This window comes from Choloepus didactylus, chromosome 7, assembly GCF_015220235.1.
Source record: "Choloepus didactylus isolate mChoDid1 chromosome 7, mChoDid1.pri, whole genome shotgun sequence".
NCBI classification, from domain to species: Eukaryota; Metazoa; Chordata; class Mammalia; order Pilosa; family Megalonychidae; genus Choloepus; species Choloepus didactylus.
The window spans coordinates 52,748,475-52,766,199 of record NC_051313.1 but is presented as its reverse complement, the minus strand read 5'-3'; the positions used below and the strand labels follow the sequence as shown (position 1 = coordinate 52,766,199).

At 35.2% G+C, this 17,725-nt stretch overlaps 1 protein-coding gene across 3 annotated transcripts in view; it reads right to left on the bottom strand.

The window, feature by feature from the left end:
* FBXL4 (F-box and leucine rich repeat protein 4) overlaps positions 1–17,725 on the bottom strand; it is an 85,099-nt gene that overhangs the window by 34,765 nt on the left and 32,609 nt on the right. For all 3 annotated transcript variants that reach the window (XM_037843998.1, XM_037843996.1, XM_037843997.1), the window contains exon 5: positions 3,434–3,678. In XM_037843998.1, the coding sequence (XP_037699926.1) occupies positions 3,434–3,678 (245 nt within the window). The remainder of the gene's footprint in view (positions 1–3,433; positions 3,679–17,725) is intronic.

Below are 17,725 nucleotides of genomic sequence, written 5' to 3'. Positions count from 1 at the left end.
CCTCACAACCTGCCTGGAGTATAAATGTAAGGGGAAAATTAGGTACCAGATCCATGGATTCTGATTCCTAATCCTATGTTTTGTTAGCTGACTCTCAATGAGTTTTATAGAATATATTTTATAGTATATTTAAGATAATTTTAATCCAAATAATTTAGGACATTATTTAATACATCTCACACAAAATAAAGCTACTAAAGACAAAACTACCTACAGTGGTACTATCCAATGATGGTAGAATAAAGGAGGCAAGGGAAAAAAAAAGTCTTAAAATGATCTCTACTGACAATGTAAGAGAGACAGCAGACACAACTATATAAAATATAGGTGTATAAAACATAGGCATTTGTTTATTCAACATTGGACAGACAAATATATAAATGGGCAATAAGTTATTTATACCATAAGCTCTGTGCCAAAACATCTAATAAAGTTCTTATATCTAGAAGGCATCCAAGAATGCTTCCTGAAGAAATGAATACATCCTACTTAGAACAAATAATGGAGTTAAAGATAAAACCCCAGACATAACCAAGGTAAAGAGCAAGTGGATGAGTTTGGGCAATTATCTGAAGAAAAATGGTAGTGGAAAAATGTACCTAAGGCTTTTTGAATATCAAAATGATATAATTAAGCCTCAAAGCACAAACAGGCAGGGAGGAAAAGAAATATCCAAGACTTTAGGGAACGGTATTAGAAATGAAAGGTGGAATTATAATAGATGTGATTTTAATGACTAATGACATGCACAAGCAGTACTCGGAGTTGCAAATCACAAATCTGCAGATAGCACAGGATTTAAAAAACTGATTAAAAGTTTTAAATTGTCATTTTTTCATTTAACCTATTTTCCTGTTACTGTGAATAATACAAATTCCTAAAAAGTTATTTAAAATCCAGGTAGCCAGTTCTAACTTCCAAGGGTAAGTTTTTTCGGCAACAAAAATAAACTACATCAAACTTTTCCCCGAGACTTGCTCATCAATGGTCTCTAGTTTTAAAAATGTACTTTTTTCTTTTAAAGCGTTATAAATAAGTCTTCTTCATAGTAATGAGCATAAATAGACCAAATTTATTCATAGATTATTCATTAATAATCAAGCCATGAATATTTATTGTTTATTCTGGGAATGCTGCCTACAAGCCATAATGACTATCAATTCAGCAGTCAAGTCAAGGAGGCCAACAGTGATCAGCAGGCGAAACTCCAATCTCCACCCTCCCAAAGAAAGATTCTCTCACTGTTATTGAAACTTTTTCCTTTTTTAATGGGAACAGTGACTATGCTTAAAGGAATGCTATCAAAATTTCTGGTTTTACAGGCTGAAATACTACAGTAACATATGGAGAACTTAAATTTATGTAAGCACTTTTGTGATTATTCAAACAGCCCCTCAGCAACTAACCTGGGTTAATTGAAAATGGAAGAGAAATTGCTGGCGAGAAAGTAGATTGGAGCTCTAACCTTGCAAAAGAACATTAACTGATGTTTCTTCTCATGCACCAGAACAGGCTACATAAAAAGAGTTTAAAAATCGATTTAATATTTCCTTTACATTTTACTTATTATACAAGGGCCATATGCAACACTTTAATGGCTATATTCATTAGTTGCCACTCTGCTATATTTATGTAAATATACAAAGGATATGTCTACATTTTTATCTTTATACCTTTATCTTCTCTGTTGCCTGACGGCAGGAACTAGATTATATATCTCTGTACCTGTTTACATGGTCAACAATACCCAGGGTATTTCACACAAAAGGTGAAAACGAACACTTAATAAATTCCTAATAGTGGAAAACATTGTGCAAAAAGGTACGAGGGTAATTAAAATACCCTAAAGATTTTTATAACCTAAAATAATGCTTATTGACACAAAGCATTCTACCTGCTCTCATATTCAGTTAGTCTTGGTTTATGATCGACACTTTATGCTGTAAATATCCACAGTGGTCATTAACTTCCATTCTTCCTTGTCTTATTAGCAGGGAAGAAAATTTGCAAAGGAAGCATTTGTGTTTGAATAGGGGAAAACAGAAAGAATTAAGCTGTGTTCTACTGGACATAGTTGTCAAATGCCTAGCAGTTTTAAAAATGTGCATTCTATACAAATTCACCAAAATCACACTGCTAAAAAGAAATGCCTCATTTTCCTACTACAGATAGCCCTTCTGAAGCAAATTTACATAATCAAAAACATAACGTAATACAAAAATTTATCTTTGTATAAATAACATGTTATAAAATCTTTAGACCCTCTAACCCACAATATCATCTTTAAGAATCCTTTATCCTGGCTCTATTTCTGGCATAAAACAAAGGAACCCAGTGCATCCATGGTTTCAACGTGTGCTGTAGGCCATTAGTGTTTGTGTCTTATTTTTTACTTTGATGCATAAACCATTAGTGTTAGCATTTTGAACACATTGTCACTATTTCAAACATTATTACTTTACCTAAACCTAATGATACAAACTATTTTTTTCTGGAACTGCATCTTTATTTTCATCATATAAGTCAAGGCTCAATATACAAATTTCTAACTCATAAGCCACTGTCCAAGAATGTATCCACTGGGGATGTGTGCAGGGAGAGCTTTAGTTCATACAGGATTAAAGATTATTCATTAATCAAAAACAACAGGTAATTTCAAGATGGAAAAACAGTATCTCGTATCTTGTTATTAAGTTTCTACTCCTTCATTATTTAACTTAATGAAAATTAGGGGATTACATTATAACATACAATGAGAACAACCATCATCAAGGGTAAGAGAAAAATACCGTTCATATCATAAGAAAAATTACTACAGCATTACTAAATGAATATGCACTTGTGCAAGCTTTGAAATGTTTAACAGGTGACATTTAATAGTAAGGAAACTAAATGCTTAAATAGAAAGGAGCAGAAACACCTGGGCAGGTCTGCAAGTGTGGTCGCCTATTTAGCATGCAATTGCATTTTCAACATAATTAGTTTAAATGCGCTTCTAAATTTGGGTTATGTATTGCACATGTAATTAAGATTAAATTAAAACTGTTCTATAATAAATTGTTTTCCATTTCTGACAAATCACATTAGAGAGGTAGATTTTGATTTGGAAATAGTTTTTAAAATGTGTTAATCATCTGTACTGAAAATATGAGAAAGGAAGAAAGGAGTTCTGTTGAAAGTTACTTGGGATTTTAAAAATATGAAGTAAAGGGAATATTTCCCCTCACATCATTATGAAGTTCAGCTGATGAAGATGGTAAAACTCATTCACTATTATAAGCGGCAGCATTCTGAGCATGATGATATAGAAAATGTCTTTCTTTTTTATTTCTGTAAAGCATGTGGTATGTAATTTTATACTTTTATTATGAAAACCACTACATAGTAAGAATAGCCTACTAGTGAAATAACTTCAATGATGCTTTGCACTAACCTGCTAAATCCGGCAACAGAGATGAAGCCCCTATTGCCAGTCCAAGATAAATTAAGCCACTGAACGAGAGTACAACGAGCCTGTAGAAATTCCAGAGAAGTGTCATTTAGTTTTGCCCAATATGGTTGCAAATTGAGGTGGATGTATTGTAGAGGATCACAGCAATGCTGGTTCAGTAGTTTGCAAGTCTGTGCTAATCTACACAGGTCTGGTAGCGTAAGATGATTCAGAATCAGCTGAATGAGCTACATAAAACACAGAAACCAAGATTATCAAGATGGAAAAACAGTATCTCTATCTTGTTATTAAGCATATAACATGGTCAAATAAAAAACAATAGTATTATATATATTTATAACAATATTTTCACATAGTAAATAAATCAACATTCAACAGAATTGTCTCAAATGGGAAGAAAACATAAGTATAAGAGACTACATTGCATCACAAAATTGTTCCAAGTATACTCACTTCATGTTGACTAATCATTTTCCTAGTGTGCAAAGATACATTTTGGTAGATAATCAGTTCAATAATAAAATTTTTTATAGACAACATTTACTGAATATCTACTACACACCAAACACTGGTGATAGCAAAAAATGAGAGTTCTTACACTCAGAATGCTCACAGCCAGTGGTAATGACAATGATATGTTTTAATAGCTTTGCTAGAGAGAAGCAGCACAGAATGCTACTGGAGCCCCACACAAGACACAGAGTAATCCCAAAGTGAATTGTAGTTGTACCTGAAAGGCTCAGCTTTAAAGTATGAGGGGTAAACTAGGTGAAAGGTGAGACTGGTTGTGAAGGATTGGGTTAAAAATTGGGTTAATTAAATTTTAATCTTTAATTAAATTGTCTCCTTGAACTAGTCCAAGATTTTTTTTTTCATAATGGGCAAAAAAGTTGGAAACTACTAAATTAGTTTTCAAAGAATTATTGCTAGGGGAGTTCCAGGAAGATGGCAGATTAGGAGAGACAGAGCAAAATTCTCCTCCATGAAAAACACTAGATAATGGACAGAAAGTGCTCATGAACAGTGCTTCCAGGGTTCCACCGGTTGGGCAGGGACTTCTGCACCCACAATGAGTGTGTATTTGAAGAATCCGAGAAACAGTGTGTAAGACCCATGAGTGTTTGGTCCAGAATGCCTCCAGGGAATGGGCGGTTGGAGCCTGCTGAGACAGCGGAGGGGAGCAGTCTTCCATGGCCTGAGCACCCGCCTCAGCACTTGGCTTGGGTGATTAACCCTTGGCAGACCCGCAGCCAAAAGCCCCTGTGCCAGTGACTGTCAGTTAGAGAAGGGGGATGAGCACAGACAGGGCAGGCTTCCACACCTTGTGCAGTCATCTTTGCAGCTGGCTGGGAGATAACCCTTCACAGCCCCATGGCTGGGAGCTTCCTTGAGGGAATTCAGGATTTGGCGGGCTTGTGATAACATCCACACTTCTTCCATGGAAGTCCATGGTGTGGACTGCCTAGAGCCAAGGACACTGCACAGAAGTGCCAGGAGCCCTCCCCCAATCCCAGGGACTCATGGGCACATGGCAAATAGGGACTGTGGGTCATCTGAGCTGGAAGGTGAGCCATACAGCACTGCAACCCCAGAGTGCTCCACCAGCAGCCCCGGGAACAGCCGGGACCACTGTGTCCTAGAGTGGACTCATTGCCAAACTGCACAAGGCATGCCCCATAACCACAGGGCTTGCAGTCCCCAGTGCACATGGAAAATTGGTGCACTGATTCAACTTTCATATGGTTTGGACCTCCACTCAGTGCACAGATGAAGCTGGGGAGAACTGGCTTGAAGGTAAGAGGTGACTCAGGAGCGCCATCAGCTGCTAGGTCAGGGAAAGTGCACTCTAACAACCTGTAGTTCTGCCAAATTACAGATAAATGATCAAATAATCCTGCATATCCTAAAAGAACCCTATCAAGATAAGTAAATGCCCAGAGTCAAAAACAACAGAAAATTATACAACATATGAAGAAACCAGAAGATATGGATAACCCAAACATCCAAATTAAAAAGCCAGAGGAAACACAGAACTTGGAGCAATTAATCAAAGAAATACTCACAAACATCAATATTATGGCTCAGGATATAAAGGACATGAAGAAGACCCTAGAAGAACATAAAGAAGAATTTGCAAGAGTAAATAAAAATAGCAGATCTTATGGAAATAAAAGATACCTTTGATCAAATTAAAAATATTCTTGAGACACATAATAGCAGATTTGAAGAGGTAGAGGAACCAATTAGTGAACTTGAGAACAGACAATGGAATGTGAAAGCACAAAAGAACAAATGGTGGAAAAAACTGAAAAATTTGAAACGGATCTCAAGGAAAAGATAGATAACATGAAGCACACAAATATAAGAATCACTGGTGTTCCAGAAGGGGAAGAGAAGAGTAAAGGGCTATGAAGAGTACTCAAAGACATTGTTGGGGAAAACTTCCCAACCCTTCTAAATGACATAAATATGCAAATTAAAGATGGCCAACAAACTCCAAATAGAATAAATGCAAATAAACCCACTCCAAGACATATTCTGATCAGATTGTCAAATGCTGAACAGAAGAAGAAAGTTCTGAAAGCAGCAAGGGAGAAGTGATTTACCACATACAAGGGAACCAGCAAAAGACTAAGCACTGACTACTCAGCAGGCACCATGGAGGCAAGAAGGCAGTGGTATGACATATTTAAAGTTCTCAAAGAGAAAAATTGTCAGCCAAGAGTGGATTAAAAAACATGAACCATCAATAAGCTGTTTACAAGAGACTCATCTTAGACCCAGAGACATAAAGAAATTGAAAGTATAAGGATGGAAAAAAATATTCCCTGGAAGCTACAGCCAAAAGAAAGCAGGGGTAGCAACACTAATTTCAGATAAAATAGACTTTAAATGTAAGAATGTCATAAGAGACAAATAAGAACACTATATACTACCAAAAGGGACAATTCACTGAAAAGAAATAACAATCATAAATGTTTATGCACCCAATCAAGGTGCTCCAAAGTACATGAGACAAACATTTGCAAAACTGAAGGAAGCAACAGATGTTTCCACAATAATTGTGGGAGACTTCAATATACCACTCTATCCTATAGCTAGATCAACCAGACAAAGGACCAATAAGAAAACTGAAAACCTAAAAAATGTGATAAAAGAATTAGACTTAACAGTCATTTAGAGAGCATTACACCTCAAATTACCAGGATATACATTCTTCTCTAGTGCTCATGGAACTTTCTCTAAGATAGGTCATATGTTGGGGCATAAAACAAGCCTCAATAAGTTTAAAAAGACTGAAATTATTCAAAGCACATTCTCTGACCACATTGGAATTCAACTAGAAGTCAATAACCATCAAAGAACCAGAACATTCATAAATATATGGAGGTTAAATAACACATTTCTAAACAATCACTGGGTCAAAGAAGAAATTGCAGGAGAAATTGCCAAATATCTAGTGACAAATGAAAATGAGAACAAACATATCAAAACCTATGGGATGCAGCAAAAGTGGTACTGAAGGGGAAATTTATAGCTCTAAATGCACACGTTAAAAAGGAAGAAAGAGCTAAAAATCAAAGAACTAATGGAACAACTGAAGAAGTTAGAAAATGATCAGCAAATGAATCATAAAGCAAGTAGAAGAAAAGAAATGACAAGGATTAAAGGAGAAATAAATGATATGGAGAACAAAAACAAAATAAAATAAAACAATAGAATAAAACCAAAAGTTGACTCTTTGAGAAGATCAACAAGATTGACAAGACCCTAGCTAGACAGACAAAGTCAAAAAGAGAGAAGATCCAAATAAACAAAATAATAAATAAGAGGGGCAACATTAATGCAGATCCTGAAGAAATTTAAAAAACCATAAAAGGATACTATGAACAACTATATGCCAACAAACTAGACAATTTAGAGGAAATGCATAATTTTCTGGAAACACATGAACAACCTAGACTGACTAGAGAAGAAATAAAAGACCTCAACAAACCAATTACAAGTAAAGAGATCCAATCAGTCATCAAAAAGTTTCCTACAAATAAAAGCACAGGACCAGATGGCTTCACAGGGAAATTCTACCAAACTTTCCAAAAAGAACTGACACCACCACTCCTACTCAAACTCTTTCAAAAAACTGAAGAAAATGGAACACTACCTAACTCATTTTATGAAGCCAACATCACTCTAATACCAAAACCAGAGAAAGATGCTACAAGAAAGGAAACTTACAGGCCAATCTCCCTCATGAATATAGATGCAAAAACTCTCCACAAAATAGCTGCAAATCACATCCAAAGACAAATAAAAAAAATCATACACCATGACAAAGTGGGGTTCATCCCAAGCATGCAAGGGTGGTTTAACTTAAGAAAATCAATGTACTACAACATATTAACAAATCAAAAGGGAAAAGTCAAATGATCATCTCAATAGATGCTGTGCCAGTTTGTATACATTATGTCCCCCAGAAAAAGCCATATTCTTTAATGCATTCTTGTAGGGGCAGACATGTTAGTGTTAGTTAAGTTGGAACCTTTGGATTAGGTTGTGTCCATGGAGATGTGACCCACCCAACTGTAGGTGATAACTCTGATTAGATAATTTCCATGGAGGCGTGGCCCCAGCCATTCAATGTGGGCCTTGATTAGTTTACTAGAGCACTATATAAAGCTCAGACAGAAGGAGTGAGCTTGCTATAGCCAAGAGGAACACTTTGAAGAACACACATGAGCTGAGAGAGGAGACTTACAAAGACATTTTGGAGATGGCCTTTGAAAGCAGACTTTTGCTCTGGAGAAGCTAAGAGAGGAGAAACACCCCAAGAGCAACTGAGAGTGACATTATGAAGAGAAGCTGCAACCTAGAGAGAAACCTAGGAGAAACCTGGGAGAAACCATTTTGAAACCAGAATTCTGGAGCAGATGCCAGCCACGTGCTTTCCCAGCTAACAGAGGTTTTCTGGATGTGATTAGCCATCCTCTAGTGAAGGTACCCGATTGTTGATGCATTACCTTGGACATTTTATGGCCTTAAGACTGTAACTGTGTAACCAAATAAACCCCCTTTTATAAAAGCCAATCCATTTCTGGTATTTTGCATCCCAGCAGCATTAGCAAACTGGAAGAGATGCTGAAAAAGCATTGAACAAAATTCAGCATCCTTTTTGATAAAAACACTTCAAACGGTAGGAACTGAAGGAAACTTCCTCAATATGATAAAGGGCATATATGAAAAAGGCACAGCCAGCATAGTACTCAATGGTGAGAGACTGAAAGCCTTTCCTCTAAGATCAGGAACAAGACAAGGATGCACACTGTCACCACTATTATTCAACATTGTGCTAGAAGTTCTAGCCAGAGCAATCCAGCAAGACAAAGAAATAAAAGGCATCAAAATTAGAAATGAAGAAATAAAACTGTCATTATTTGCAGATGATATGATCTCATATTTGGAAAACTCTGAGAAATCAATGATAAAGCTATCTGAGCTAATAAACAAATTCATCAAAGTGGCAGGATACAAGATTAATGCACATAAAATACACTAGAAATGACCTAACTGAAGAGACACTTAAAAAAAGATTCCATTCTCAATAGCAACTAAAAAAGTCAAATACCTAGGAATAAACTTAACCAAGGATATAAAAGACCTTTACACAGGAAATTACATAACTTTACAAAAAGAAATAAAAGGGGGCCTAAAGAGATGGAAAGATATTCTGTGTTCATGGATAGGAAAGCTAAACATCATTAAGTGTCAATCCTACCCAAACTGATCTACAGATTCAATGCAATTCCAATCAAAATTCCAACAACCTACTTTGCAGACATGGAAATGCTAGTTATCAAATTTATTTTGAAGGGAAAGGGGCCTTAAGTTGCTAAAAACATTCTAAAAAAGAAAAAATGTGTTATTTAACCTCCATATATTTATGAATGTTCTGGTTCTTCGATGGTTATTGACTTCTAGTTGAATTCCATTGTGGTCAGAGAATGTGCTTTGAATAATTTGGCACAAAGATAGACACACTGATCAATGGAATCAAACTGAGAATTTGGAAATAGACCCCTAGGTTGACTAATTTTTGATAAGGCCCCCAAATCCACTGAACCGGGACAGAACAGTCTCTTCAACAAATGGGGCTGGGAGAACTGGATATCCATATCCAAAAGAATGAAAGAGGACCCCTACCTCACACCCTATAGAAAAATTAACTCAAAGTGGATCGAAGACCTCAATATAAGATACAATACCAAAAAACTCCTAGAAGACAATGTAGGAAATCATCTTCAAAACCTAGTATTAGAAGATCGCTTCTTGGACCTTACACCCAAAGCACAAGCAACAAAAGAAAAAACAGATAAATAGGAACTCTTCAAAATCAAAAACTTCTGTACCTCAAAAGAATTTGTCAAAAAGGTGAAGAGGCAGACAACGCAACAGGAGAAAATATTTGGAAACCATGTATCTGATCAGAGACTGATATCTTGCCTATATAAAGAAACCCTACAACCCAACGAAAATAGTACAAACAGCCCAATTAAAAAATGGGCAAAAGATATGAGAAGACATTTCTCCAAAGAGGAAATACAAATGGCTAAAAAACACATGAAAAAAAGGTTCATCTTCACTAGCTATTAGGGAGATGAAAATCAAGACCACAATGAGATACCATCTCACACCAATAAGAATGGCTGCCACTAAACAAACAGGAAAATACTAACGCTGGAGAGGATGTGGAGAAATTGGAACTCTTACTCATTGCTGGTGAGAATGTATAATGGTACAACCACTGTGGATGACAGTTTGGCGGTTCCTCAGAAAACTAGATATCAAGTTACTCTACAACGCGGAATTTCACTTCTTGGTATATACCCAGAAGATCTGAAAACAGTAATGGGAACAGATATTTGCATACTGATGTTCACAGTGGCATGGTTCACAATTGCCAAGAGATGGAAACAATCCAAATGCCCTTCAACAGACAAGTTGATAAACAAAATGTAGTATAACACATGAAGGAATACTACACAATAGTAAGGATTGAGGTTGTGAAACATATGACAACATGGATGAACCTTGAAGTCTTAATACTGAGTGAAATAAGCCATACACAAAAGGAGAGATACTGTATGTTACCACTATTGTGAACTCCGTGAAAAATGTAAAATAAATGTCTTACAATATAGAATATAGGGCAACCTAGAGATAGACAGAGGCTGAAGGGGGAATGATAATCTAATTTGTACTGATATGATAGTGAGGGTGAACTTAATGGTATGGGAATGGTCAGGTGTGACTATGGTTTATTAATAGGATTATAAGTATCAGTGACGTGTTAAATGTGAACATATTCATAAATGGTTGTTTAAAGGCATAGAACCCACACAGCAGCCCAATAAACCTAAATAAGTGTTAGCATGATACACTTACGAGGTATGACACTGATGCAGAGAGTTAACAACAACAGAGTGGTATGGAAAAACTACCCAGTATATATTACAGACTATATTTAACAGGAATATCTTAGCTACACTAATACTAGGGATGAATAATTAGCAACCGATAAGAGCTATGGGATGTATTATGTTATGATAATTGTTTAAAGTTGAGAGTGATGATGATTGTACAACTAAGTGAAGATAATGTAAGAAACTGACCATTTATCTTGGGATAGAACACATATTAAGTGAAATTAGGAACCCACTACTTAATAAATCAAGCCCCCGACTTAAGGCTTGCTTTTGTGAAATTTAGTGTTGTAAATGGGAGGCTGGGCTCCGGAGAACCTCTTTTGTTGCTCAGATGTGGCCTTTCTCTCTATAAGCCCAACTCAGCAAATAAATTCATTAACCAACTCCCCCACCCCACCCCCGCAGGAGACATTACTCCCAAGAGAATGAATCTCCTTGGTGACATAGGACATGGTTCCCAGGAATAAGTCTGACCCTGGCAGTGAGGGATTAAAAATGCCTACTTGACCTAAAGGGAGAAAAAAGAAAGGTAACAAGCTGAGGTCACAGTGGCTGAGAGATCCCAAATAGAGTTAAGAGTCTATCCTGGAGGTTTCTCTTATGCAAGCTCCAGCTGCATCCCAAATGGCCACAGTATGCCATGCCCTTACCAAAAGTAGTTCCCAAATATCTAGGTCCTTCCTGAGATTCTATAAAAGACTCACCCACTAAGTTTTATCTCTCAGAAACTTAAATCCACCAGTTTTCCTATGCCAGACAAGCTCTAAAACCCAGAGGCAATAGCCTCTTTAAGAACAGCAACCAGATGCAGCCCCCTTCCCTATATTGTCAATACCCCCTTTCAATATGAACAAGTTAGGGTGCTCACTGCCTAGACACCCCTGAAGATGGAGAAAGAGATTAAGTGAGAGGAAGGGGTAGCAACAAATCAAGATAAGATTTAACAAAGGCTTATGAATAATGAAACTTTATATAAATATATATACATATTTTAGATGGTGGGGTGTTAGAATAGCTGGAAGGAGGTAAATGACATGGTAGAACTGTAACCTATAACATCCTTTGAAATTTGCTCTATAAATATTCATTGAATTGTGCTTTGAAAGTTAGCGCTTTTCTGTATATATCCTATATTGCATAAGGAAAGAACTGAGACTGTGGAACTGCAACCCATAACAATTTTTGAAATTACCTATATAACTGCTTGTTGAGCTGTATATCGAAAGGTAACACCTTTCTGTAGGTATATTTTATAATATTGGAAATGGCTGAAGTTGTGGAACTGTGACCTATGACATTCTTTGAAATTTGCTCTCTAAATACTTGTTAAATTGTACTTTGAAAGTTATCACTGTTATGTGTATATGTTAAAGTTCACAATAAAAAACTGCATTAAAAAAAAAAAACTATTGCTAAATAGTTCATTCTGAACCCAGAAACACAAAGGAAAAAAAAGATCAAATACTTGCTAAATGTTAAAAAAAAATTTAGATGAGAAAAGAGGTTGAGTTTTTATTTAATGGAGTGTACTTATCCAGCTACTCTTACTGTTTTGTAAATATGTCCTGTAACCTAAAGGCACTTCTTTAATTTATTTGATTATCTAATCTCAGTATTAATTTCAGGTCAGAATTTCACTGTTTTAGGCCAAAATATTACAGAACACAGAGTGACAACATATATAACCTTTAAAATAAATTTAAATAGTGTTTATAAAACATGAGCGTCAGATGACTAATAAAGTATCTTGAATACAATAAGGTTTGCAGTGCTTTCACTTTATTTTTAATATGTGAAGCAGGCTTTTCAAAAATGGTAGGGTGTTTGTGTGTGTGTGTGTGTGTGTGTGTGTGTGTGTGTGTAAGCACACACTTTACAAACAGGGAAATATCAGGAAGAAAATTTAAAATTAGCCCATAATCTCATCATCCAGATAACCCTGTTGACATGTAAAATATTATACAAATAAAAAAGATTAAATGCAGGTAAAAAATTAGAAAACCCAAACATGAAGAAAGTTACACAATGATAAGTTTCTACCTCTCTATTCTCAATTCTACCAATTCCTCAACCCAGAGATAACCACTCTTAACAGCATTTCTGATCCCTTCTAGACACATCTCTACGAAATACGATTCTTGGACTTACACTAAAAGAATGACTATATACACTCTTCAGCATCTTGTTTTTCTCATTTAATGATACATCCTGTAGACCATTCTATATCTGCACATACAGATCCACCAAATTCCATTTTATATACATGACATACTTTATTCAACAAATTTCTCATTGATGCATTTCCTGCTTTTTTACCTACTGCAAATGATATTGTAGTATCAATGCATTTAAGACTTTTGATACAAGTACAAATTTGCCCTTCAGAATGTTCGCACCAATTTATACATCCACAGTGTAAAAAGTACCCATTCACCTACATCCTAGATAGCACTGGCATCAAGCCTTTCAATTTTGTTATTCTGAAAGGTTAAAAAAAAAAAAAAAAAAAAGTATGGCACTGTCATTTTTATTTGCCATTCTTTGTTTTTTTCTTTTTATGTACAGAAATAAGCCTTTTGCTAAGTGAGTTGCAAGCATGTTTAAGTCTTTCCTGTTGTTTTCTTTCTGGACTCTGTTCTGTTACATTTATCTATCCATTACTTCTCCAACACCAACAGCCCTCTAGGTCAAAAATATGTTTTGTTCTAAATTTTTAGAAGTTTATGTGTTGGAATATACTGGATTGTCTGGTTGCAAACGAGAATCTATTTTCACTGTCAACCACAAATATAAATACGGTAGCTTCATAGTATGTTTCAATATCTGGCAGGACGAGTGCCCCAGAATTTTCCTGGGTATTTTCAAAATATTTTTAGATGAATTTTTCAAGTTAAAAAGAAAAACATGTTGGCATTTTAACTGGGACTTTATTGAATACATAGATTTCTTTAAGGAAAATTGATACCTTTATTGTATCTTCTTATTCAAAGGCATGGTATGATTTATCATTTAATGATCTTCTTTGTTCCTAATGCTATTGATTTTTGTATATTAATTCTGTAACCAACTTACTGTTCCTAATGGTTCCTGGAGTATTCTCCTGAGTGTTCTACTAAATAATCATATTGTCTGAAAATGATAATGATTTTGCACCCTCCTTTCCAAAACTTATGCCTTTTATTTCTTTCTCATGTCTAAAAACATGGGCTAGTATTTCCAGAACAATGTTAAGTGACATTGTTGTCTTCTTCCTGGGTTTAATTCAAGTGTTCTACAGCAGCACTATCCAACAGAAATAAAATATGAGTCACAAATGTAAGTTAGAGTTGGAATTTAAAATTTTAGTAGCTACATTAAAAGTTAAAAAAAGTGAAATTAAGTGTAATATCTTATTAATGCAACCTATCCACAAATTATCTTCAATGTAATCAATATAAAAATTAATGAGATGTCTTACATTATTTTTTTGTTCTAAATCTCCAAAATCCTGTGTGTGTATTTTACAAATATAGAACATCTCAATTCAGACTAGCCATGCTGCAAGTGCTTAATAGTTACCATATTGGATAATGTGGTTAGTCCTAGTGTTAGATAATTTAATATGATGTTAGCTTTTGGTATATGATACTTGGTAGCAGACAACTAGCAGAAATGGTAATAGCATATTAATTTGTTATCACAAATAGATAAAAATTTGGATAGCTGCCTAGCTGCCATTTATCAATCCATTTTGTACATCTATTGAGATGCATAGAATTTTTCTCCCTCAACCTAGTAATATAGTATTATTATATAAATAGACTCCCTAATATGAAAACGCTCTTGAATTCCAGGGATAATTCCTGAATTACTTTGTTGTATTACTATTTAAAAATAATTCTATTTGCTGTTATTTTATTTAAGATGTTTGTATTAATATTCATAAGTGAAACTGGTCTGTAGTTTTCTTTTGTGTGCTATCTTAATCAGTGTTATATTGGCCTCATAAAAAAATCTGAAAACCTTCCTTTTTCTTTATGCTATCAGACAGTTTAAATAATACAGGAATTATTTGTTCCTTAAATGTTTGAAAGAACCTATGAACCATCTGGCTTGGCAACAACAGGACCTTAAATATTTGTAGAATGAATTAAAAATATGTTGTTTAAACAATAATAGTAAAAGTTATCTCAGTAGAATTTTTAAGCAGTCAGTGCAAAGAGTCACTGAAAGTTAAATGTATTCCCATATCAGAGGATAAATAATTCACTTTTTCCAGATGATTTGTAATTTAAATAACTCCTAGCAATTTCTGGCATGGTTCCAAATAAAAGTCACCATATTAAAAGATGTATATGATGTGAAAACATTCTAGTATACTTAATATTTCATTTTTAGCAAATATCAAAATACAAAAAGAATAATGAAAAATCACTGAGACTATGACATTGATATATGAAAAGTATTTTTGGATTTTGGTTAAACAAAAGGTAACAGGTTTCAAGCCTACTAGACAATACCCATTAATCATTACTCATTTAGCATGTAGTGCCTGTGAAAACATGCTTTTATATGAGTGATATCATAGCATAAAGTACCATTTGGTACTATAATGAATATAGGAAGTGCTATGTTAGGAAGGACTTTCAAAACAGTTGCTCTATCTGCCTTCAAAATTATTCTACTTATAATACAAACTGTAGAAACACTATATCATTTGACATATTTACATGTGTTTTTCCTCTTTAAATAATTTGGTTTACTTTCCAAGTTAGTTTTTGTTTTGTTTTGTTTTCTTTACTTTCTCTTTTTACTTATTGTGTGATCACATGTTTTGCAGCATTAACTCTTTACACAGTACTGTTCTTTCATAGAGGCTAATTAATGTCTCTCTAGGACTAGTGATTTTATCTCCTGGTTTCTTCTACAGGATTCGTTGTACTAATTAAACCCCTTGCACGTATTTCAAGCTTTCTCTCTCTACTGGTTCCTTTCCTTCACCCTTTAAACATGCTGCCATCTCTCCCAACTTGCATCACAAACAGAAACCTCCCTAGTCTGATGCATTCTCCACTACTCATTGTCTCTTTCCCTTTAAAAAGTAAATTAGAGCAGACCATACCTATAATAATTTCATACTCTCTCTTATTTTAATATGATCATTTTTGAATATGACACAAAGGGATGGAATGTTTAGCCAGAATGGTATTCATTACTGGTGGACAGTCTTATCCATATTACAGCCAATAATTGGAGTACATTAATAGAAGTATTTTTCTGCCTTTATTCAGACAGAAAAAAACATTTGTTCCTGCTTCCTTTCCTCCTCTTGATGCCTTAATCAAATATGGTTGGGATTTTTCATCCCTCACCCTGTGGTCATGGTTCCACTCACTGTATTGATAATGGTAAAGTACGGTCATCAAAGATCGCTCAATGACCAAATCCAGTGGGCACCTCTAACTCAGCTCTCCACAGCAAGCAATGCTGCTGACGACATCCTTTTTATGTTTTTTTTTTTTTTTTGTATCTCTTCAGCTTCCTACTGCTTTGCTCTTATGAGTCTCCCATTTTTGTACCAAGTGCCTTCTCTCATTTATATTCTTCTATGAGACTCTTAAGTGTTCCCAGAATTCTGCTTTTGGTCCTTTATTCTCACTTTACAGAGTTTCACTGGTGAATTTCATTTACCATGGTCCTCCCTTCCCCTTCTTTTGAGTAGACTCACTCAAATGTAAACCTAGACCTTCCTCCTGAATTTTAAACTCAAAGAGCAACTGCCTATTGTCCTCAGCCATTCAAGTCTGCTTTGATAAATCACAGGCTCCTCAAAGCCAATGGGTCCTTTCCAACCTAAACATAACTCCTGTTTTACGATTAATGGCATGTTCATCCACCAAGTCATTCCAACAAGAAACATAAAAATCTCTCTAACATTCTGCTTCATCTCCACATTTCCTAGTTCATTTTGATTTTCACCTTCTCCTTCTCTGAATGTTCTTCCCACATCATCTCCTCCACAAACCTTCCAATTTCTAGGGCTTCATCATTTTTTACTTAAATTGTTGAAGCAGCTCTCTAACTAATGTCCTTGCTTCTCACCCTGAACTCCATTCAATGGTCTAGTCTCCATTTACCACCAGAGTAGTCTTAAGACAGAAATCTCATTTTATTCTCCTTCTTAAAGTAAAAAAAAATAATGAAATTAAATAAAACCTTCTATGTTTCCCCTACTGCTTACAGAAAAGGATCATCATCTTTTTTTTAATACCATGTTCAAAGGAAAGAAAATTCACAAGAGGCCAAACACCTGTGTTATTATTCTAATCGTGGGCCAAAACATTTGCAAAAATGCCTGCATATTATTGTTATTCCTGTAATATTAGCTATCATTAAACATATGAAGAACAGAAGAAAATACAAGAAAGTGAGTGTAAAATTATTACGGATATAATCTTGAATCTGCTCTAATTTTTTGACAAAAGTAAATTATTTAAAAAGTCTACATTATTCATGACTCACCTCAACTGATTTTGTTGTATAGGGGAAGAACACAGCACCCTGAGAACCACTGGCTGAAGGGATAAAATGCAAATCTCTTGGTAAAATTCTCAGAGTCCTCCATGACTCAGCTGAGTAGGCTGTGCACTGTCAATGCTAGGGCAACCCAATCATTGTCATCTATGTCACTGGCATCCCATGGAGTTACGCACTGAGGCAGCCCCAAGCCTCCATCTAATTTCATCTCTCGCAGCTTCCCTTATCAAATCCTGTTTCCACCATACCGAAATACCAAAGTTCCCAAACAAATCCC